This window comes from Plecotus auritus (genome assembly GCF_963455305.1).
Source record: "Plecotus auritus genome assembly, chromosome: 5".
NCBI classification, from domain to species: Eukaryota; Metazoa; Chordata; class Mammalia; order Chiroptera; family Vespertilionidae; genus Plecotus; species Plecotus auritus.
The window spans coordinates 2,081,265-2,105,000 of record NC_137776.1 but is presented as its reverse complement, the minus strand read 5'-3'; the positions used below and the strand labels follow the sequence as shown (position 1 = coordinate 2,105,000).

The following is a 23,736-nucleotide window of genomic DNA, read 5'->3' as shown; positions in this document are numbered from 1 at the left end:
AGACCTACTGTGTGCCCAGGGAGAGCAGGCCTTCTTTTAGGTAACAATGCTCACTGAAGACCTACTGTGTGCCCAGGGAGAGCGGGCTCTGCACCAGAGCAGGTCTTTTTAGTCACAGATGCTCACTGAAGACCTACTGTGTGCCCAGGGAGAGCGGGCCTTCTTTTAGGTAACAGATGCTCACTGAAGACCTACTGTGTGCCTAGGGAGAGCAGGCTCTGCACCAGAGCAGGCCATGTTAGTTCACAGATGCTCATTGAAGACCTACTGTGTGCCAGGCACTGGGCAGGGTCTTGGACACAGTAATGAATAGAACCATCAAAGGTCTCTGTGCAGTGGCCCAGGGGAGCCCTGGCACAGGGTTTCTGGCCCCAGGCCCCCAGGCCCCGGATCCTGGCTCTGCCCCTCGATAGGGCCATGAATGTCAGCTCAGAGGGAGAGCGGCTTCCTCTTTTGTGAGATGTGGATGAATGTCCCCGCCCCTGCAGGAGGGCGTGAGCAGAGGCTGTGGGGAAGCGCCCGGCGCAGCAGGCAGGCGGGAGACGTTCCCACATGCTGCGGGCGAGCCGGTTGGCTCCTCAGTTCCAGAGCCTCGAGTGATGCTGGGAACACAGGCCTTGTGACCCACTACCTTCCACAAGGGCCAGGGCTTGCATATTTTTTTTTTTTTCTTATTTTGTAGAAACAGCACAGTTTACTGATGGGGCTGAAGTACTTCTGCCGGGAGCTGGTGTCCTGGCTGGTGACAGCTGGGGAAATACAGAGGCATCCATCATCCGGCAGGGGCAGGAGGCTGGCCATGGCCTGCGGGGGCGGGGAGGGGTGGGTGGGGCGGGGAGGGCCTTTGGGGAGTCCGTGGAGTCCTCTCAGGGAGGCCCTGCCAGCAACCAGACGCTGAGGGGAGCTCACACACTGATTTCTCTCGTGAGCTGAGAGCCTGAGACGCGGCTTGTAAAGTGAGCAGCTACCCCATGGGTGGGCAAACTTTTTGACTCGAGGGCCACCATGGGTTCTTAAACTGGACCGGAGGGCCGGAACAAAAGCATGGATGGAGTGTTTGTGTGAACTAATATAAATTCAAAGTAAAGGAGCGGAGGGGAGAGCAAGAGAACCGGATAGAACAGCCGGATCCGGCCCGCGGGCCGTCGTTTGCCCACGGCTGCTATCCTGTGCCCAGCATCCCAGCTCTCGTCCTGCTCGCGACCAGCAGGCACGCTCACATCTGCTTCTCACCGCACGTGAGTCAGCTAGCTTATTTTTTAATTCCATGTCTTTTTCTTAAAACAAAAATTATTGATTTATAGAGAGAAAGGGAGAAGGAGAGAGAGATAGAAACATCAGTGATGGCACGCTCACGTCTGCTTCTCACCGCACGTGAGTCAGCCAGCTTATTTTTTAATTCCACGTCTTTTTCTTAAAAAAAAAATTATTGATTTATAGAGAGAAAGGGAGAAGGAGAGAGAGAGAAACATCAGTGATGAGAGAGAATCATGGATCGGCTGCCTCCTGCACGCCCCCTACTGGGGATCAAGCCAGCAGCCCGGCCCTGTGGCCTGACCGGGAATCGAACCCTGACCTCCTGGTTCACCGGTCGATGCTCAGCCACGGAGCCACGCCGGCCGGGCTGTCTTTTTCTCTTTAAAGACAACTATTTTTGTGTTTTTTCCAACACTTGAAGACGATCATCACTCATCAGCACCGCTTCATCATCACTGTGATGGGTAATTAGTTCGTTTGAACCCTCGTATTTGCTGATTTGATTTGATTTCCTTTGGCCTTTAAAAAAAATAAACCTCTTCATATTCCTGGGCAGCTTCTGAGAGTATTTTCCAGCTGCCATTTGAAAGTGTAATCCTGGGATTAGCATAGACCTTTATGCCTTCATTGAACTACGTCTAAAAATTTAATAACCCAATTAGCGGTGCTAATTCCAAGTTACATAAAAAACGTCCCTTCACGCATACAGGATTATGCTGCCGTATATTAGTTTTCTGAAAAAGAACTACATCCACTTTTATTTACCCTCACATCTTAATTAATATGTCAGGTATTTACACGTGTTATTTTCACACCACAGCACTGGCATTTGAAAGAAACCTTTACCCCACGTCCACGTCCTTATGAACAGGACTGCAGTTTCAAGTAAGCTACTTACTTTTTTAAAAATATTTTTTAAATATATTTTATTGATTTTTTACAGAGAGGAAGGGAGAGGGATAGAGAGCTAGAAACATCGATGAGAGAGAAACATCGATCAGCTGCCTCCTGCACACCTCCCACTGGGGACGTGCCCACAACCAAGGTACATGCCCTTGACCGGAATCGAACCCGGGACCCTTCAGTCCGCAGGCCGACGCTCTATCCACTGAGCCACACCGGTTTCGGCTAAGCTACTTACTTTTTAACCTATGTCTTGTTTAAGCATTTTGTGGCATGCCAGTGCAATTCCTCGTCTATCGGGCTTAATGGGAAATACATACACTGACTCAATCCTGAAATTACTCTGTTTCCGTTTAAAAGCAACAGAGGACGCTGCAATGCATGGATAAGTGAATGTGGGCAAGAGCAGGAGAGCTTGGCATCATGAGGCGCAGCTGCCGCTCCTGTCAGGGCTCCTGGAGTGTAGATGTCAACATCGCAGCACAGCCAGGCAAGCCGGGGTCCCGCTGTGCGTGAGCGTTAGGAACCGCGTGGCCTTCTCTCCCCCAAAGCGTGGATTCTGTGGCTGGACATCCAGGCTGGAACGTCTGTCCCGCCCGGCAGCCTCCCTCCACGCGCCCGCGCCTCCACGGACCCCCGCCCGCCTCCACGGACCCCCGCCTGCGCCTCCACGGACCCCCACCCGCCTCCACGGACCCCCACCCGCCTCCACGGACCCCCGCCCGCGCCTCCACTGACCCCCGCCCGCGCCTCCACTGACCCCCACCCACGCCTCCACTGACCCCCCACCCGCCTCCACTGACCCCCGCCCGCCTCCACTGACCCCCGCCCGCCTCCACGGACCCCCCCCCGCGCCTCCACGGACCCCCCCCCGCGCCTCCACCGACCCCCGCCCGCGCCTCCACCGACCCCCGCCCGCGCCTCCACCGACCCCCGCCCGCCTCCACCGACCCCCGCCCGCCTCCACCGACCCCCACCCGCCTCCACTGACCCCCGCCCGCGCCTCCACGGACCCCCGCCCGCGCCTCCACGGACCCCCGCCCGCCTCCACGGACCCCCGCCCGCGCCTCCACGGACCCCCGCCCGCCTCCACGGACCCCCGCCCGCGCCTCCACGGACCCCCGCCCGCCTCCACGGACCCCCGCCCGCGCCTCCACGGACCCCCGCCCGCCTCCACGGACCCCCACCCGCCTCCACGGACCCCCACCCGCCTCCACCGACCCCCGCCCGCGCCTCCACCGACCCCCACCCGCCTCCACGGACCCCCACCCGCCTCCACTGACCCCCGCCCGCGCCTCCACCGACCCCCGCCCGCGCCTCCACCGACCCCCGCCCGCGCCTCCACGGACCCCCGCCCGCGCCTCCACGGACCCCCGCCCGCCTCCACGGACCCCCGCCCGCGCCTCCACGGACCCCCGCCCGCCTCCACCGACCCCCGCCCGCGCCTCCACGGACCCCCGCCCGCCTCCACGGACCCCCGCCCGCGCCTCCACGGACCCCCGCCCGCCTCCACGGACCCCCACCCGCCTCCACGGACCCCCACCCGCCTCCACGGACCCCCACCCGTGCCTCCACCGACTCCCACCCGCGCCTCCGAGCGGCCCTGCCCCGTGCGCCCTGCTCCACGGTTAGCGGTGAGTCTCCCCGGCGGGGCGGGCACATGGGAGAGGGCGGCCGGGAAGGGCTGTTTTGTGGCCTTGTTGGCATCTCTTTGGAGCTGCGGGCGCTCAGCCCCCAGGGCCCACCTGCCAGCGAGGCCTGGGCACACGGTCCGCAGCCACCCGCAGGGGCAAGGCCAGTGGGGGGCACGGGCAGGGCGTGCGGAGCCCAAGCAGTCTCTCTCCTGCCCTAGACCCGCCAGCTCCACGCAGGTCCCGCTGGCTCCTGCCGCCGCCCGTCCTGGAGGGGCAGCAGCTCAGGGGCGCCTCTCCTGGGGCACTGAGCTCTGGGGAGCGCCAGGGGGCACCTCACCAACACAGCAAGTGCACGACCGGATGCAGGACACCCAACCCGCAGGCCAGCGCTGAAGACCGGGCCGGATTTATTGGCTTATTCGTTAATCCTCACCCACGATACTTTCCCCTGATTTTTAGGGAGCGTGGAAGAGAGAGGGAGAGACAGAGAAACATCCATGTGAGAGAAACACATCGCCTGGGTGCCTCCTGCACACGCCCCGACCAGGAGCCTGCAATGAGGTACGTGCCCTTGACCGTCATCGAACCCGGGGCCCTTGGATCCGCAGGCCGATGCTCTGTCCACTGAGCCACACTGGCTAGGGCCACAGGCTTTATTTTTGTCTATTCTTTTTTTTTCTTTTAACACTAATCTCTTGTTCCCAGTTAAGAGGATATACCCTGAGTGGCCAGATTATGATGATCTCTGAACACATAATAATCTGGCCACTCAGTGTATATCCTATATAATAAAAGGCTAATATGCAAATTGTCCCCTCGACCAGGAGTTCGACCAGCAGGCAAGCCGGCCAACTGCCCATGTCCCCTCCCCATGGCCAAGCTGGCCGGACCCCACCCATGCACGAATTCATGCACTGGGCCTTGAATATATTATATATATATATATATATATATATATATATATATACACACACACACACACACACACACACACACACACACATACATACTGAGTGGCCAGATTATTATGTGTTCAGAGATCATAATAATCTGGCCACCCAGTGTATATATATATTTTAATATATTTTTATTGATTCAGAGAGGAAGGAAGAGGAAGAGAGAAGTAAAAACATCAATGATGAGAGAGAATCACTGATTGGCTGCCTCCTACATGCCCCTACTGGGGATTGAGCCCGCAACCCAGGCATGTGCCCTGACTGGGAATCAAACCCGGGACCCTTCGGTCCGCAGGCGGACGCTCTACCCACTGAGCCACACCAGCTAGGGCATCGGGCTTTATTTCTGTCAGTTCTTACGGTCCTAAAGATTGGCTGTTTACTGAATGATGACGCAAACGTTACCCTGTAGAGTGAGACAGTGCTCAAGGAGAATCAACAAACTCATGGAGATTCGTATTTAAATACTGGCTCTGCTGTTACCAAGCTGTTTGGGTTCATTTACTTTATATCCCAAACCGGTCTCTCCTTATAAAGAGCAACAGTGACTTCTAAAAAGACTCACTGTGAGGACTGTTTGAGATAACCAGACAATTATTTAGCCCAGAGCGTGGTAACCAGTGAATTCGCATTTCATAGATTTGTCTCACTTCATCAGCTAGGATTTTACTATAAACCTGGATTATAGTAAAAACCAAAGAGCCCCCGTGAAATGAAATTGTTCCGTTCTACAGGCTCCAGGCCTATTAGAGAAAACAACTAGATTCAATTAGTTTCTGGCTTTTATTCACTACTTTGGAATTCTACAAATGCAAGTGAAAAGGAAAGGGTATTGGTCATGGTAATTATCCCAGTTATTCCAATGCCCCATCCGAACTCCAGGAATTTAGTAAGTGGCCATCTGAAACTTAAAGGGACGGTGGAAGGCATACATATCTTAGCAAATACACCCATCACCCTGTAGTTTAAAAAAAGTCTAAAGGAAAGCTGCAAATAAATAAGGTACTATTTGCCAAACGTTAGAGATCGAAATTGGTAGGAAACATTGTGTTAAAGCTTTATTAGGTGCTGAGTATACTGCAAACGTTCCAATTCCAGAAACTTCTTTTCTCAACTAAATCTTCTATAATAATAGAAGGGTAATATGCTAATTAGACCGGTCACATTCCGGACGTCCTTCCGGACGAAGCCAGGGCCAGAGGGAAGCCAGCCCAGGTCCCCGGTGCCGGAGGGAAGCCGGTGCCGGCAGCTGGGGGAAGGAAGGAATTTTCGTGCATCGGGCCTCTAGTGAAGTAAATAATCTGGTGCGTTACGACAGTTCTGCTTTCAAGGTAAGTGGTGTCCGAGTGCTCTGTAGGGGAGGGTGATGTCATTGATGAGGCCCTGCAGTCGGTCAACCATAAGGTACTAAAGAAGCGAGTCCGTGAGTCTGCGGTAAGCAGGCACCTCCCTGGTCCACGGCTACAAACGGGCCCAAGTCTGGGACCGGCCCTGTTAGATGACCCAGTGTATGGGGGTCAAGGCCCAGCACCCAGGAAATATATCACAAAAATGACGCCAATGCCCCTAATCTATATGCCCCCAATTCAATAGATGGATAAGTGTATTGATTTGGGCCAAAGTACTTAACCTCTCGGTCATGATATTCTATACGAATAGACCTGTGCACTGACCGCTGATACCCTAGACCAGGGGTGGGCAAACTTTTTGACTCGAGGGCCACCATGGGTTCTTAAACTGGACCGGAGGGCCGGAACAAAAGCATGGATGGAGTGTTTGTGTGAACTAATATAAATTCAAAGTAAAGGAGCGGAGGGGAGAGCAAGAGAACCCTCCGCTCTTTCGGCTCCGCGGGCCGGATAGAACAGCCGAACGGGCCGGATCCGGCCCGCGGGCCGTAGTTTGCCCACGGCTGCCCTACACTGTAGCACGTCGGCTCTCAGAGGGCGAGTCAATGACAGGCCGTAGCCAAAGGTTGAGCATCAGATGTGTCTTTGCTTGTGAGTATTTGGCAGAGACACCACCACCTCACAGAGCCGCGGCTCCTATGACGACCACGGGCATTCTAACCCCTTCCGAGCGCGCACTCATTTCGGGGAGGGTCCCCGTACAGCAGGTGCAGAAGCACCGGAGGAACGAGGGGGGGTGGGGATGGTAAGGAACCTGGGTGAGGAGAGGAGGGAGTGGCTCCATGTGCTAGCATGAGGCTCAGGTGGCAGAGCGCAGAGAGAAAGCAGACCCCTGCCGGGCCGTCCGGGGAGCTGTGGGGAGAAAACCCCCACCTCGTGTGGCAGGTGCTCAAAGCGGGGACGGGCAGTGGGAGGCTGTGTCCTCAGAAGAGCCGGGGTGTTCACAGCGAGCAGCAGCGAGGCTCCGAGGAGAGGGGAGGACAAGGGGGGTTGCTGGGGAGTGACCTTGAGTCCCCGGGACCCAGCTCCTTCCGCAAAACACACAGCCCACGTGTTCATCGGACGATGTGACCATGATCCCATCACGTCCCCAGAGGTATCATGAGGGGCGATACAGAGCCATGAACGAGGGGCGGGTCATCGACTCGGCTACAGCTCGTCAGCGGCAGCAGCAAGAAGGGGGCCGGTCACCGCGGTGACTGACGGCGGACAAGGTGACAGAAGGTAAAGGCGTCTCACCGGCATGATGGGGCTTCACGCACAACGGGGTCACTCGGGCGGCTCACTGGCCGGGGTGCGGATAGGGCGTGGACTTTGAAGAGCCCACTCGCTTTCTCCTGTAACGGCGGTCGGCAAACTGCGGCTCGCGAGCCACATGCGGCTCTTTGGCCCCTTGAGTTTTTAGCAAAGGCCAGCTTAGGAGAAACCTGATGAAGTTCATAACAATGTCCCTACCTATCTAGTTCAAGTTTAAAAAACGTGGCTCTCCAAAGACATGTCAATCGTTGTCCTGTTGATAGTTGGCTCTGTGGACGAACGGGTTTGCCGACCGCTGTCCTATAATAACCATGACTGTGAAAATCAGCTGCACAGCTATTACTCACCTCCTTGCCACCCAAGTGCTTTGGAGAAATATCCATCACTTTCCATCAGAATGAGATAAAATAGTAGCTAATCTGGCCTTCCCATTCTACTGTCGAAGTAACTGTCTTTAGCATTGCGACATCAGCATTGAATTTACTCGGCCGGGAAATAACTGGGGGTGCGACACGCACTCGGGGGGGGGGGGGGGGCACCGCGGGGCATGGATGACACAGAAGCAGCTCCCACCGGCTCTAACGGGCTCCGAGGACAAGCCCGCCTCCCGCAGCTCCACACGCTGCTGAGAGCTCCTGGGAGCGTCCAGGGCCAAGCTTTCCGGGTCAAAAGTATACGAACCTGACATCTTGTCAATTTCACTTTTCAGACAGCACGTTCCTTTGGAAGCTCACTCTCTCTCTCTCTCCTTTTTTTTTTTTAAATATATTTTATTGATATTTTACAGAGAGGAAGGGAGAGGGATAGTTAGAAACATCGATGAGAGAGAAACATCGATCAGCTGCTTCCTGCACACCCCCCACTGGGGATGTGCCCGCAACCAAGGTACATGCCCTTGACCGGAATCGAACCCGGGACCCTTCAGTCCGCAGGCCGACGCTCTATCCACTGAACCACACCGGTTTCGGCATCTCTCTTTTTAACTTTAAATGTGTTTTTATTGATTTCAGAGAGGAAGGGGGAGAGAGAGAGATAGAAACATTAAGGATGAGAGAGAATCATGGATCAGTTGCCTCCTGCACGCCCCCTAGCGTGGGGATGGAGGCCGCAGCCCTGGGCCTGTGCCCTGACCAGGAATCGAACCTCCGGGCTCACAGGTCGACGCTCAACCACCGAGCTATGCCGGGGCCCTGTGGGAGCGCGCCCGTGGCTAACGTGGGAAGTTAGAGCATGACGTCCCCGCCGCAGCACGGGGGGGAGGGTGACCGGTCGCCGCTGTCGGCATTGTTGTGAGACACTCTGCGGTTCCAGATCCAGGCGGTAATTATTAGGGGGAGATGTGTTGGGCAAATTATGATAAATATTTTTAAATGTTTTCATTATTGTGTTAAGTATACGTGGACATACATTTAAATCCAGAGAGTTAGGATACAGGTGCGTGTAGATTTCCGAGAATTAGCTTAAATGCATATGTATTGGTAAAACTTCACATGATACGGTCTCGTCAAAATGGACGTGATGCCGGCATTCCCCGTTCGGGGACTCCTGGGGCCTTAGCTGGGCCGGTGCCCTCAGTCATGGGCAGGAGGGGTCCCTAACATAGAAGGGGTCCCTAACATAGGAGGGGTCCCTAATGTAGAAGCCTCCCCGAGGCCGCGCCCTGCAGAGGCTGCTTGTGAGTGTAACTCCTCAGTCAAGGCCAATGGAAGCAGCAGGGACCGCGCCTTTAATTTTCAAATCGAAGGCAGGCGTCTGCGCCGTAAGTAAGAGAATTACCGCCCATCCCTACGTCCAGTGAAATCACAGACATGACCTCACGCACATGAGTAACGCCTCTGGCATTTTCCGTGGCTCGAACAGTAAACCGGCAAGAACATTTTTATTAACACTGAGTCCGGGGCCCAGAATGCATTGGGACAAAGTGGAAAGTAAGTGTTCTAAACGCACAGGTAATCTGCCATTAAGAACGGCCTGGCCCGCCCGGCGTGGCTCCGTGGTTGAGCGTCAACCTAGGAACCAGGAGGTCAGGGTTCGATTCCCGGTCAGGGCACAGGCCCGGGTTGTGGGCTCCATCCCCAGTGTGGGGCGTGCGGGAGGCAGCCGGTCCATGATTCTCTCTCATCACTGATATCTCTCTCTCCCTCTCCCTTCCTGTCTGAAATCAATAAAAATATATTTTTTAAAAAATTAAAAAGAAGTAAATTCGGAGTTTGTATACTGTATATGTGTGCATTTATATGTGTGTATATCCACTCTGAGGATAAAAGAGAGCATGGATGAGAAGGAAGAGAATGTCTCAGCTGACGCGGAATGGTAGGAGGAAGACAATGAAATACTCAGGCAAACGCCTCCAGGAAGCCGGCCCCACATCCCCCCCTGCCCACCTGCCCTCCTGCCCGCCTGCCCTCCTGCCCTCCTGCCCGCCTGCCCTCCTGTCCTCCTGCCCTCCTGCCCCCCTGCCCACCTGCCCTCCTGTCCTCCTGCCCCCCTGCCCTCCTGCCCTCCTGCCCTCCTGCCCGCCTGTCTCCCTGCCCTCCTGCCCCCCTGCCCTCCTGCCCCCCTGCCCTCCTGCCCGCCTGCCCTCCTGCCCGCCTGCCCTCCTGCCCTCCTGCCCCGCCTGTCTCCCTGCTCGCCTGCCTGCCTGCCCCCCTACCCGTCTGCCTGCCTGCCCCCCGAGACCACAGTCCCTCCCGAGACGATGCCAGACCTTGAACACAGGAGTTTGTTCCCACAATTCCACGGAGTTGCAGTCATGACCCTGCTCTTGCTTGTTTTCACATGGTTTTGCATGAAATTGCCTACGGCTTCCCACTCCAGGAAAGGTAATGGGAATGAACATTTTCTAGCATTGATTTCCTTTTAACTGTGAGCCAGCGTGGCTCTGGCACACCCGGGGCGGTGCCTAACGTTACAGATGCTAACGGCTGGCATGTGGATGGGGCGATTCATTGGAGGCAGTGACGGGTGTGGCCAAAGCAGAGGCTCACGCTTTGACGTTAAACGTCCGGCTTGGACATGAGCTGTGCACATCAGCATCCTGAACGGCGCGTTCCAGGATCCAGGAGGAAGGTGTGAAGGCTCCCGACACAATGCCCTTTCGAAGGGGTTCCTGAGCCTCCGGATGGACTGACCTCCGTGCTCAGCAGTGAAAGGAGGGACCTGCGGGCAGCTGAGCTCCCGGTGTGTTTACGTTTTCCCTGAAACTGCACCCGGCACAGCCGGCACAGCCGGCACAACCGGCACAGCCAGCACAACCGGCACAACCGGCAGAGCCGGCACACACACCCGCCCGCCGCTCTGCAAAGCTGCCCGAAAGCGGCGGTGGCCAACGGGGGCTCCGTGGGCCGTGTAGTCCATGGGCCGTGTGGTCCGTGAGGTCCGTGAGGTCCGTGTGGTCCGTGTGGGCCATGAGGTCCGTGAGGTCCGTGTGGTCCGTGTGGGCCATGAGGTCCGTGTGGGCCGTGTGGTCCGTGTGCTCCGTGGTCCGTGTGGGCCGTGAGGTCCGTGTGCTCCGTGGTCCGTGTGGGCCGTGAGGTCCGTGTGCTCCGTGTGGTCCATGTGCTCTGTGGTCCATGTGGGCCGTGAGGTCCGTGTGCTCTGTGGTCCATGTGGGCCGTGTGGTCCATGTGCTCTGTGGTCCATGTGGGCCGTGAGGTCCGTGTGCTCTGTGGTCCATGTGGGCCGTGAGGTCCATGTGGGCTGTGAGGTCCATGTGCTCTGTGGTCCGTGAGGGCTGTGAGGTCCGTGTGCTCCGTGGGCCGTGTGGTCCGTGAGGTCTGTGTGGTCCGTGTGGTCCATGTGCTCTGTGGTCCATGTGGGCCGTGAGGTCCGTGTGGTCCGTGAGGTCCGTGTGCTCTGTGGTCCGTGAGGTCCGTGTGGTCCGTGTGCTCCGTGGGCCGTGAGGTCCGGAAGGTCGGCGCCCGCCGCTCTAAAGCAGCGTGTGACCTGGACGCGCCCCAGCTCATCGCTGCCCCGGACTGCCCGCTGCCCGGCTGGAAGGCCTCCGCGGGTGTCACGTGAAGGTCCTCCTTCCTCACCTCCTTTTTGGGCCCCATTGCAGATCTCTTTATTTCTAAGATCCAAACTTTCTTCTACGAATTCGTAAGCCAAGGTGAACATTCCACCGAAGGGTAATTTATCACACGGTCACCAAAAATAATCTGAGAAGCGTGAGTGAAATGGTCTTGTTATCATACAACTTCCCTTCGCCATGACTCATTAGGCCACATCATGCACCGTTCTCTCCGCATTAACTTCTGGCTTGTAACACTTCCTAACAGTGTACAAAGGCTCGCGTCGACGTCCTTGCATTTCTCCATGTGGCCCTAAGACGACGGTGACCCATGTACTGGCATCTCGCTCCATGAGGAGGCAGCTGCTGGAAACTCAAAGCAGGCGACTTGGAGTTGTCACACACCTGTGTTAACCCAGGCAACTTCTTCTGACGGACGAGCAGATCTCCGTGGTCGCAGTGACCCAGAGTTCTCGTTAAAGGTAGTTCTAAGGGGCCCTGGCCGGTGTGGCTCAGTGGGTAGAGCGTCGGCCTGCGGACTGAATGGTCCCAGGTTCGATTCCCGGTCAGGGCACATGCCTGGGTTGCAGGCGCGATCCCTAGTAGGGGGCGTGCAGGAGGCAGCCGATCCATGATTCTCTCTCATCATGGATGTTTGTATCTCTCTGTCCCTCTCCCTTCCTCTCTGGAATCAATATAATACGTATTTTTTATTTTTTATTATTATTTTTTTAATATATTTTATTGATTTTTTACAGAGAGGAAGGGAGAGGGATAGAGAGTTAGAAACATCGATGAGAGAGAAACATCGATTAGCTGCCTCCTGCACACCTCCTACTGGGGATGTGCCCACAACCCAGGTACATGCCCTTGACCGGAATCGAACCTGGGACCCTTCAGTCCACAGGCCGACGCTCTATCCACTGAGCCAAACTGGTTTCGGCAATACGCATTTTTTTAAAAGGGAGTTCTCATTGGAACCTTTCAGTCCTATAGAACCCCCCTTTTCAACACGAGACATTTCGATCTTTTATAAAAGTGTATAATCGGTGGTGAGTTTCCCTTGAAGGACAGAATTCTACTACCATCAGTAACAGCGTCACATAAAACAGAGCAGGCACCTTACAACGGCGGTGGTTTTCTGGGTTATTGCCCATGTGGTTTTCATACAGTTTCTCAGGGCTGATAAAGACTGTCTGTGGGCGAGGAGGGTCCCACTAGCTCAGTTTCCCCAGTCAGTTAACTCAGCTTTCCATGCTAACATGGCAATCCAATCCTCACGTGAACATACGGAGCCATTCATAAGCAGGAAGTGATTTCAAGTGTATTGGTTTTACAGAGAAAATATTTTAAAGCTTTTTTTTTTTTTTTGCTGCAAAGTCAGCAAAAAGCCATAGTTGCTTCCCTCTGCAAGTTCACTGTTGGGGAGCATGTCTGGGGGCGTCTGGGCGGCCTTTTATTTTATTTTATTTTATTTTATTATTTTTTCTTTTTTGGGCGGCCTTTTAAATGCGTCCTCTGCTGACTCAGACGCGGGCCAGCCCTCCAGAGCGTCCCCATTAAGCCCCATCGACTTTCTGTTCCATGAATTTTTAAAAACGTTTTTTCCTGAAATAATGCCTCATACCCAATCTCATTCTATCCCAGCACACGGTCTACTAACCCGCAAACGCTTAAAATTCTCCTATGAACATGCTTTTATCGCTTTCTGTTTTCCCCACACGGTCTCCACGGGTGAGTCACTCGAGCCTGACACCCTCTCACACTTCCAAACTCAGTTCTTCGGTTCATTTCTGTCTCTTCCAAATGGATTTCTCTGAAATCTATTTCAGGTTTGGTGCTCACTAACACCAAAATAATGCCTTTTTAAAAAAAATACGTTTTTGCAATTTTTAAAGAGAGAGGGAGAGGGATAGAGAGAGAGAGACATCGATGAGAGAGAATCATTGATCGGCTGCCCCCCTGCACACCTCCTACCGGGGGTCAAGCCCTCGAGCCCTCAACCTGGGCGCGTGCCCTGACCAGGAATCAAACCCGCAACCTCCTGGTTCACAAGCTGACGCTCACCACTGAGCCACACCGGCCCGGCAGTACCACCTGTCTTTAAAGACCATTTCGTTCACTGCATTCATTCCTCCCGTTTTCCAACAACAACGAATCGAATCTTTGAAGACATGGAGGTTGTTTCTATTTATTAAAATGCAGCAACTGAACAAAAGCTTCACCCCAAAATGCCTTTTTTTCCCTTAATGGTTTAAGCTTTGTCCCCTTTTCTGGCATGAAAAATTACATTCATTAAAACGGCAGCTCATTTCCCTCATGCCCGGGTTAGTTTTTACGTTTTTCTGTGTAATGCGACGCTATGCTGTTTAAAGGACACCGATTTGTCGGTTATTTTATTTCCTACAGGCCTTGATTCGGCAAAGCACTTCAACAATAACCCAAATCATTTCAAGACAACACACGCATAACATAAACAGAGAATTGTAAAGGGCACCTCTTTTGAAAAACCACTTATTTGGAGAGAAAAATAACTTTCCTATACCATAGCCTACCAAATGATTTTATCTATGCGAACTTTTCTCAGGGATCATATACCAGGAAATGCCAATACATCCACGAACTTTCTAAGATCAACCAGGAATTACTAACGTCATCATTAATACACAACACGTAAAATTCGGTAATGTTATAGGAACTGCTTTACCTTTGCATTGTAGGGAATGTAGTGCTTTGACAAAGCTTCAGGCGTATGCATCCATGTTTTGTCTGCAATGAAGAACACACAGTGTTAACTTCAATCACACGTTCTGAGGGTGTCACTCACGCGTTAGCACATGTGAGGGAGCTGATGTGGGAGAGCATCTCCCATCCCCAGGCAGATGTACGACAATGCGACTGACAGTGATTACAGCATCCTTTCCCCATCTAAAGGTCCCGGCTTTTCTCCTTAAGTGTTTTCAAATAATGCAAATGTTACTGCGCCCCCGGGGCTATGAGTAATTGCACCAATTATGTGATTAATTTTGTGATAACTCTCTCATTTTACTCTCATAAATTACAGGTTATGTTTCTTAATTCTCTAATTAAAAAAAAAAGTCCTTTTCTCTTTACTCATTATTTAGCAAAGAATGAACAATTTAAAAAAGGGAAATTTTAATAATAATCAATAACTGCATTTATATAAAACAGAAATACGTCAACCCACTAGGTCCATTTAGAAATCAATATAACATTAGGATGAATTTTTAATCTAAGCTTGCAGAAACCTTAACTGTAAATCTACTATCAGCAGTTTTTTATATAAATAATCTTAATTTGAAATGTTTTAGAGTAACAGAATATTAGAAATAAAAGTAGCTGAAAGGATAGAAGACGCTGAAACTAATTTGGATTGTATATTCTTGATAGAAATATAAAATATTCTTTTCATTCCATTTTTAAACTTTATATATTCCACATATCAACCCAAATATTTTGCGGGATGCATAAATGAGCAAAAAGCAAAAAATATTAATGTTTAGTCAAAACAAATGTTGTTGGATGAAAGCATGCATGTGAGTGGATCTAAAGAGAAATAATACTTAACTACTGAATTCTAAGTGCTAGGTACTATGAGTCTATCTACCCACCAGGATGTTAAGTGTTCAGGGAAATAAAGTGTAATTAGTTAATTATTTAATCACATTTGTTCACATGCTGTATTTATGTGTTTTTTTTTATTAAATTACTCATTTTTGTGTAATAAATAAAACTTTATTTTAAAAATTCAGACAGAAAGCTAACGTAAGGAAGGAGTTATAAAACAAACACGTTTGTTAAAACGTAACCAACGACTATGAAGGTGGACTGGTTTGGACAGAACGAGGAATGACTGTGCCAAGGACACACTCGGTCTCTGTCAGCAGCCAGGAGCAGCCCGGCACCATCAGGGTCTGGAAATAAATCAGTGCGTGCCAGCTCGCCCACCCAGAGAGCCAACCCCGAGTCGGGTGATGGGTTCGAGAGGAAAGCATGATGTGGGGGTTCAGGGCAGCAGCCTTTCCCCCAGGCTTCGGAGCAGCACGGGGTGACCCGGCAGGGCTGTGGCTGGGGGACAGACAGCTGTGACGTGCGGGGAGCTCTCAGCCACAGGGACCGCCTGGCTGTGCTAGAGCAGAGGACACACTGCGTGCTGGTGCTATTCCTGGGAAAAAGACACACTGCGTGCTGGTGCTAGTCGTCAGTCAGAGACACACTGTGTGCTGGTGCTATTCATTGGACAGAGACACACTGCGTGCTGGTGCTGTTCATGGGAAAAAGACACACTGCGTGCTGGAGCTAGTCATCAGACAGAGACACACTGCGTGCTGGTGCTAGTCATCAGTCAGAGACACACTGCGTGCTGGTGCTAGTCATGGGAAAGAGACACACTGCGTGCTGGTGCTAGTCCTCAGAGACACACTGCGTGCTGGTGCTAGTCATGGGAAAAAGACACACTGCGTGCTGGTGCTGTTCATGGGAAAGAGACACACTGCGTGCTGGTGCTAGTCATCAGACAGAGACACACTGCGTGCTGGTGCTAGTCATGGGAAAAAGACACACTGCGTGCTGGTGCTAGTCATCAGAAAGAGACACACTGCGTGCTGGTGCTAGTCATGGGAAAAAGACACACTGCGTGCTGGTGCTAGTCATCAGTCAGAGACACACTGCGTGCTGGTGCTGTTCCTGGGAAAAAGACACACTGCGTGCTGGTGCTATTCATGGGAAAAAGACACACTGCGTGCTGGTGCTAGTCATGGGAAAAAGACACCCTGCGTGCTGGTGCTATTCCTGGGAAAAAGACACACTGCGTGCTGGTGCTGTTCATGGGAAAGAGACACACTGCGTGCTGGTGCTAGTCATCAGTCATAGACACACTGCGTGCTGGTGCTAGTCATCAGTCATAGACACACTGCGTGCTGGTGCTAGTCATGGGAAAAAGACACACTGCGTGCTGGTGCTAGTCATCAGTCAGAGACACACTGCGTGCTGGTGCTAGTCATGGGAAAAAGACACACTGCGTGCTGGTGCTAGTCATGGGAAAGAGACACACTGCGTGCTGGTGCTATTCATGGGAAAGAGACACACTGCGTGCTGGTGCTATTCATGGGAAAAAGACACACTGCGTGCTGGTGCTAGTCATGGGAAAAAGACACACTGCGTGCTGGTGCTATTCATGGGAAAAAGACACACTGCGTGCTGGAGCTAGTCATCAGACAGAGACACACTGCGTGCTGGAGCTAGTCATGGGAAAAAGACACACTGCGTGCTGGTGCTAGTCATCAGTCATAGACACACTGCGTGCTGGTGCTAGTCATCAGACAGAGACACACTGCGTGCTGGTGCTATTCATGGGAAAAGACACACTGCGTGCTGGTGCTAGTTATCGGACAGAGACACACTGCGTGCTGGTGCTAGTCATCAGACAGAGACACACTGCGTGCTGGTGCTAGTCATGGGAAAAAGACACACTGCGTGCTGGTGCTAGTCATCAGACAGAGACACACTGCGTGCTGGTGCTATTCATGGGAAAAAGACACACTGCGTGCTGGAGCTAGTCATCAGACAGAGACACACTGCGTGCTGGAGCTAGTCATGGGAAAAAGACACACTGCGTGCTGGTGCTAGTCATCAGTCATAGACACACTGCGTGCTGGTGCTAGTCATCAGACAGAGACACACTGCGTGCTGGTGCTATTCATGGGAAAAGACACACTGCGTGCTGGTGCTAGTTATCGGACAGAGACACACTGCGTGCTGGTGCTAGTCATCAGACAGAGACACACTGCGTGCTGGTGCTAGTCATGGGAAAAAGACACACTGCGTGCTGGTGCTAGTCATCAGACAGAGACACACTGCGTGCTGGTGCTATTCATGGGAAAAAGACACACTGCGTGCTGGTGCTAGTTATCGGACAGAGACACACTGCGTGCTGGTGCTAGTCATCAGACAGAGACACACTGCGTGCTGGTGCTAGTCATGGGAAAAAGACACACTGCGTGCTGGAGCTAGTCATCAGACAGAGACACACTGCGTGCTGGTGCTATTCATGGGAAAAGACACACTGCGTGCTGGTGCTAGTTATCGGACAGAGACACACTGCGTGCTGGTGCTAGTCATCAGACAGAGACACACTGTGTGCTGGTGCTAGTCATGGGAAAAAGACACACTGCGTGCTGGTGCTAGTCATCAGACAGAGACACACTGCGTGCTGGTGCTATTCATGGGAAAAAGACACACTGCGTGCTGGTGCTGTTCATGGGAAAGAGACACACTGCGTGCTGGTGCTATTCATGGGAAAGAGACACACTGCGTGCTGGTGCTAGTCATCAGTCATAGACACACTGCGTGCTGGTGCTAGTCATCAGTCATAGACACACTGCGTGCTGGTGCTAGTCATGGGAAAAAGACACACTGCGTGCTGGTGCTAGTCATCAGTCAGAGACACACTGCGTACTGGTGCTAGTCATGGGAAAAAGACACACTGCGTGCTGGTGCTAGTCATGGGAAAGAGACACACTGCGTGCTGGTGCTATTCATGGGAAAGAGACACACTGCGTGCTGGTGCTATTCATGGGAAAAAGACACACTGCGTGCTGGTGCTAGTCATCAGACAGAGACACACTGCGTGCTGGTGCTATTCATGGGAAAAAGACACACTGCGTGCTGGAGCTAGTCATCAGACAGAGACACACTGCGTGCTGGTGCTATTCATGGGAAAAAGACACACTGCGTGCTGGTGCTGTTCATGGGAAAAAGACACACTGCGTGCTGGAGCTAGTCATCAGACAGAGACACACTGCGTGCTGGAGCTAGTCATCAGTCAGAGACACACTGCGTGCTGGTGCTGTTCATGTGAAAAAGACACACTGCGTGCTGGTGCTAGTCATCAGACAGAGACACACTGCATGCTGGAGCTAGTCATCAGACAGAGACACACTGCGTGCTGGTGCTATTCATGGGAAAAGACACACTGCGTGCTGGTGCTAGTCATCAGACAGAGACACACTGCGTGCTGGTGCTAGTCATGGGAAAAAGACACACTGCGTGCTGGTGCTAGTCATCAGACAGAGACACACTGCGTGCTGGTGCTATTCATGGGAAAAAGACACACTGCGTGCTGGTGCTGTTCATGGGAAAGAGACACACTGCGTGCTGGTGCTATTCATGGGAAAAAGACACACTGCGTGCTGGAGCTAGTCATCAGACAGAGACACACTGCGTGCTGGTGCTGTTCATGGGAAAAAGACACACTGCGTGCTGGAGCTAGTCATCAGACAGAGACACACTGCGTGCTGGTGCTATTCATGGGAAAAGACACACTGCGTGCTGGTGCTAGTTATCGGACAGAGACACACTGCGTGCTGGTGCTAGTCATCAGACAGAGACACACTGCGTGCTGGTGCTAGTCATGGGAAAAAGACACACTGCGTGCTGGTGCTACTCATCAGACAGAGACACACTGCGTGCTGGTGCTATTCATGGGAAAAAGACACACTGCGTGCTGGTGCTGTTCATGGGAAAGAGACACACTGCGTGCTGGTGCTATTCATGGGAAAAAGACACACTGCGTGCTGGTGCTAGTCATCAGTCATAGACACACTGCATGCTGGTGCTAGTCATCAGTCATAGACACACTGCGTGCTGGTGCTAGTCATGGGAAAAAGACACACTGCGTGCTGGTGCTAGTCATCAGTCAGAGACACACTGCGTGCTGGTGCTAGTCATGGGAAAAAGACACACTGCGTGCTGGTGCTAGTCATGGGAAAGAGACACACTGCGTGCTGGTGCTATTCATGGGAAAGAGACACACTGCGTGCTGGTGCTATTCATGGGAAAAAGACACACTGCGTGCTGGTGCTGTTCATGGGAAAAAGACACACTGCGTGCTGGAGCTAGTCATCAGACAGAGACACACTGCGTGCTGGAGCTAGTCATCAGACAGAGACACACTGCGTGCTGGTGCTGTTCATGGGAAAAAGACACACTGCGTGCTGGTGCTAGTCATCAGACAGAGACACACTGCGTGCTGGAGCTAGTCATCAGACAGAGACACACTGCGTGCTGGTGCTATTCATGGGAAAAGACACACTGCGTGCTGGTGCTAGTCATCAGACAGAGACACACTGCGTGCTGGTGCTAGTCATCAGTCAGAGACACACTGCGTGCTGGTGCTAGTCATCAGTCAGAGACACACTGCGTGCTGGTGCTAGTCATGGGAAAGAGACACACTGTGTGCTGGTGCTAGTCATGGGAAAAAGACACACTGCGTGCTGGTGCTAGTCATCAGACAGAGACACACTGCGTGCTGGTGCTATTCATGGGAAAAAGACACACTGCGTGCTGGTGCTGTTCATGGGAAAGAGACACACTGCGTGCTGGTGCTATTCATGGGAAAAAGACACACTGCGTCCTGGTGCTGTTCATGGGAAAGAGACACACTGCGTGCTGGTGCTAGTCATGGGAAAAAGACTCACTGCGTGCTGGTGCTAGTCATGGGAAAGAGACACACTGCGTGCTGGTGCTATTCATGGGAAAAAGACACACTGCGTGCTGGTGCTATTCATGGGAAAAAGACACACTGCGTGCTGGAGCTAGTCATCAGACAGAGACACACTGCGTGCTGGAGCTAGTCATGGGAAAAAGACACACTGTGTGCTGGTGCTAGTCATCAGACAGAGACACACTGCGTGCTGGTGCTAGTCATCAGACAGAGACACACTGCGTGCTGGTGCTATTCATGGGAAAAGACACACTGCGTGCTGGTGCTAGTTATCGGACAGAGACACACTGCGTGCTGGTGCTAGTCATCAGACAGAGACACACTGCGTGCTGGTGCTAGTCATGGGAAAAAGACACACTGCGTGCTGGTGCTAGTCATCAGACAGAGACACACTGCGTGCTGGTGCTATTCATGGGAAAAAGACACACTGCGTGCTGGTGCTGTTCATGGGAAAGAGACACACTGCGTGCTGGTGCTATTCATGGGAAAAAGACACACTGCGTGCTGGTGCTAGTCATCAGTCATAGACACACTGCGTGCTGGTGCTAGTCATCAGTCAGAGACACACTGCGTGCTGGTGCTAGTCATGGGAAAAAGACACACTGCGTGCTGGTGCTAGTCATCAGTCAGAGACACACTGCGTGCTGGTGCTAGTCATGGGAAAAAGACACACTGCGTGCTGGTGCTAGTCATCAGTCAGAGACACACTGCGTGCTGGTGCTAGTCATGGGAAAAAGACACACTGCGTGCTGGTGCTAGTCATGGGAAAGAGACACACTGCGTGCTGGTGCTATTCATGGGAAAGAGACACACTGCGTGCTGGTGCTATTCATGGGAAAAAGACACACTGCGTGCTGGTGCTGTTCATGGGAAAAAGACACACTGCGTGCTGGAGCTAGTCATCAGACAGAGACACACTGCGTGCTGGAACTAGTCATCAGACAGAGACACACTGCGTGCTGGTGCTAGTCATCAGTCAGAGACACACTGCGTGCTGGTGCTAGTCATCAGACAGAGACACACTGCGTGCTGGTGCTAGTCATCAGACAGAGACACACTGCGTGCTGGAGCTAGTCATCAGACAGAGACACACTGCGTGCTGGAGCTAGTCATCAGACAGAGACACACTGCGTGCTGGAGCTAGTCATCAGTCAGAGACACACTGCGTGCTGGAGCTATTCATTGGACAGAGACACACTGCGTGCTGGTGCTAGTCATCAGACAGAGACACACTGCGTGCTGGTGCTGTTTATGGGAAAAAGACACACTGCGTGCTGGTGCTAGTCATCAGACAGAGACACACTGCGTGCTGGAGCTAGTCATCAGACAGAGACACACTGCGTGCTGGTGCTATTCATGGGAAAAGACACACTGCGTGCTGGTGCTAGTCATCAGACAGAGACACACTGCGTGCTGGTGCTAGTCATGGGAAAAAGACACACTGCGTGCTGGTGCTAGTCATCAGACAGAGACACACTGCGTGCTGGTGCTATTCATGGGAAAAAGACACACTGCGTGCTGGTGCTGTTCATGGGAAAGAGACACACTGCGTGCTGGTGCTATTCATGGGAAAAAGACACACTGCGTGCTGGTGCTGTTCATGGGAAAGAGACACACTGCGTGCTGGTGCTAGTCATGGGAAAAAGACACACTGCGTGCTGGTGCTAGTCATCAGAAAGAGACACACTGCGTGCTGGTGCTAGTCATGGGAAAAAGACACACTGCGTGCTGGTGCTAGTCATCAGACAGAGACACACTGCGTGCTGGTGCTAGTCATGGGAAAAGACACACTGCGTGCTGGTGCTAGTCTTTGGAAAGAGACACACTGCGTGCTGGTGCTAGTCATTGGAAAGAGACACACTGAGTGCTGGTGCTACTGGTCGGAAAGAGACACACTGCGTGCTGGTGCTAGTCATGGGAAAGAGACACACTGCGTGCTGGTGCTAGTCATTGGACAGAGACACACTGCGTGCTGGTGCTAGTCATCAGACAGAGACACACTGCGTGCTGGTGCTAGTCATCAGACAGAGACACACTGCGTGCTGGTGCTAGTCATGGGAAAAAGACACACTGCGTGCTGGTGCTAGTCATGGGAAAGAGACACACTGCGTGCTGGTGCTAGTCATTGGAAAGAGACACACTGCGTGCTGGTGCTAGTCATTGGAAAGAGACACACTGAGTGCTGGTGCTACTGGTCGGAAAGAGACACACTGCGTGCTGGTGCTAGTCATGGGAAAGAGACACACTGCGTGCTGGTGCTACTCGTCGGAAAGAGATACACTGCGTGCTGGTGCTAGTTATCGGACAGAGACACACTATGTGCTGGTGCTAGTCATCAGACAGATGAAGCAGATGCTGTATTCTCTAGGGCTATCCTTCAACTCCCAGTTGTCAGCATATAATATGGATTCCCTCGCACAATTCCAGTTTTCCAGCTCCAACTCCAATCCAAGCACACAGCCGTCCTGGTGGGAACTGGGAGCAGCGGCATTGAGAAGTTTTCCCCTAACAGCCTCACTCTGTGAGACATTCCGCCGTGACGGGTGAGCCGCAGGGGGACGCCCGCATCCAGAGCTAACTTGGAATTAGAGCGAAATACTGATCAGCCATCGCCTACGTGTATTTAACCCGAGACCTGACAAATACGGGGAATAAAAGGAAACGTAAAGAGAATGAAACAAAGGAGGAAGTAAGGATTTCAGCTTCAGGATTCTCTAAATCACATCAATGTTCCTCGTGGTGACATGCCCACAGTCTTCAAATGAGACAAAATACGCAATAATGCCCGGGCTGTGGGCTCGATCCCCAGTGGGGGGCGTGCAGGAGGCAACCGATCAAGGATCCTCTCTCACCATGGATGTTTCTGTCTTTCTCCTCCTCTCCCTTCCTCTCTGAGATCAACACAAATATATTTAAAATAAACAAATACATACAACCACGGAAAGGGAATTACAGGCAAATAGAAAGAGAAGGCCAGGAGGTTTTTGTTTTGTTTTGTGTTTAAGACAGCGTGATTACTGTGATGAACTGAGATATAAGGCTTTATTACTGTACTAGAGGCCCGATGCACGATATTCGTGCAAGAATAGGCCTTCCTTCCGCTGGCTTCACTCCCAGCCGCCCGGGAGCCAGCACCTCCTCGCTCCTGGGCTCTCCGGGAGCCGGCAAGTCCTCGCTTCTGTCTGGAGCACCCCTCCATAAGCTCCCTCCGCGTCCCCCTTCCCCTCATAGCAGGCTTCACTCCGCTCTGCTCCGCGCCTGCATATGCAAATTAACCTCCATCTTTGTCGGGTTAATTTGCATACTCACGCTGATTGGCTGTGGGCGTAGCGGAGTGATGGTTAATTTGCATGTTTCTCTTTTATTAGGTAAGGTTACCACATCGTTATTTGTAGCTACTGTTTTACTAGGAAAGGAAATAAGAGAGAAACATGATTTTACTTTTGGTGTATGTTTTAAATCAGAAGCAAGCTACAGACCACAACACATGTCTTTTAGCCGTACCCTTATCAAGAAAAAATAAGTAGCCGAAACCGGTGTGGCTCAGTGGATAGAGCGTCGGCCTGCGGACTGAAGGGTCCCGGGTTCGATTCCGGTCAAGGGCATGTACCTTGGTTGCGGGCACATCCCCAGTAGGAGGCGTGCAAGAGGCAGCTGATCGATGTTTCTCTCTCGTCGATGTTTCTAACTCTCTCTCCCTCTCCCTTTCTCGCTGTAAAAAATCAATAAAATATATTTAAAAAAAAAAAAAGAAAGAAAAGAAAAAATAAGTAAGATAATAATT

At 52.5% G+C, this 23,736-nt stretch overlaps 1 protein-coding gene across 10 annotated transcripts in view; it reads right to left on the bottom strand.

The window, feature by feature from the left end:
* The window catches only part of GULP1 (GULP PTB domain containing engulfment adaptor 1), a 200,951-nt gene that overhangs the window by 51,246 nt on the left and 125,969 nt on the right, over positions 1–23,736 (bottom strand). For all 10 annotated transcript variants that reach the window (XM_080671163.1, XM_080671167.1, XM_080671168.1 and 7 more), the window contains one exon: positions 14,136–14,197. In XM_080671163.1, the coding sequence (XP_080527289.1) occupies positions 14,136–14,197 (62 nt within the window). The remainder of the gene's footprint in view (positions 1–14,135; positions 14,198–23,736) is intronic.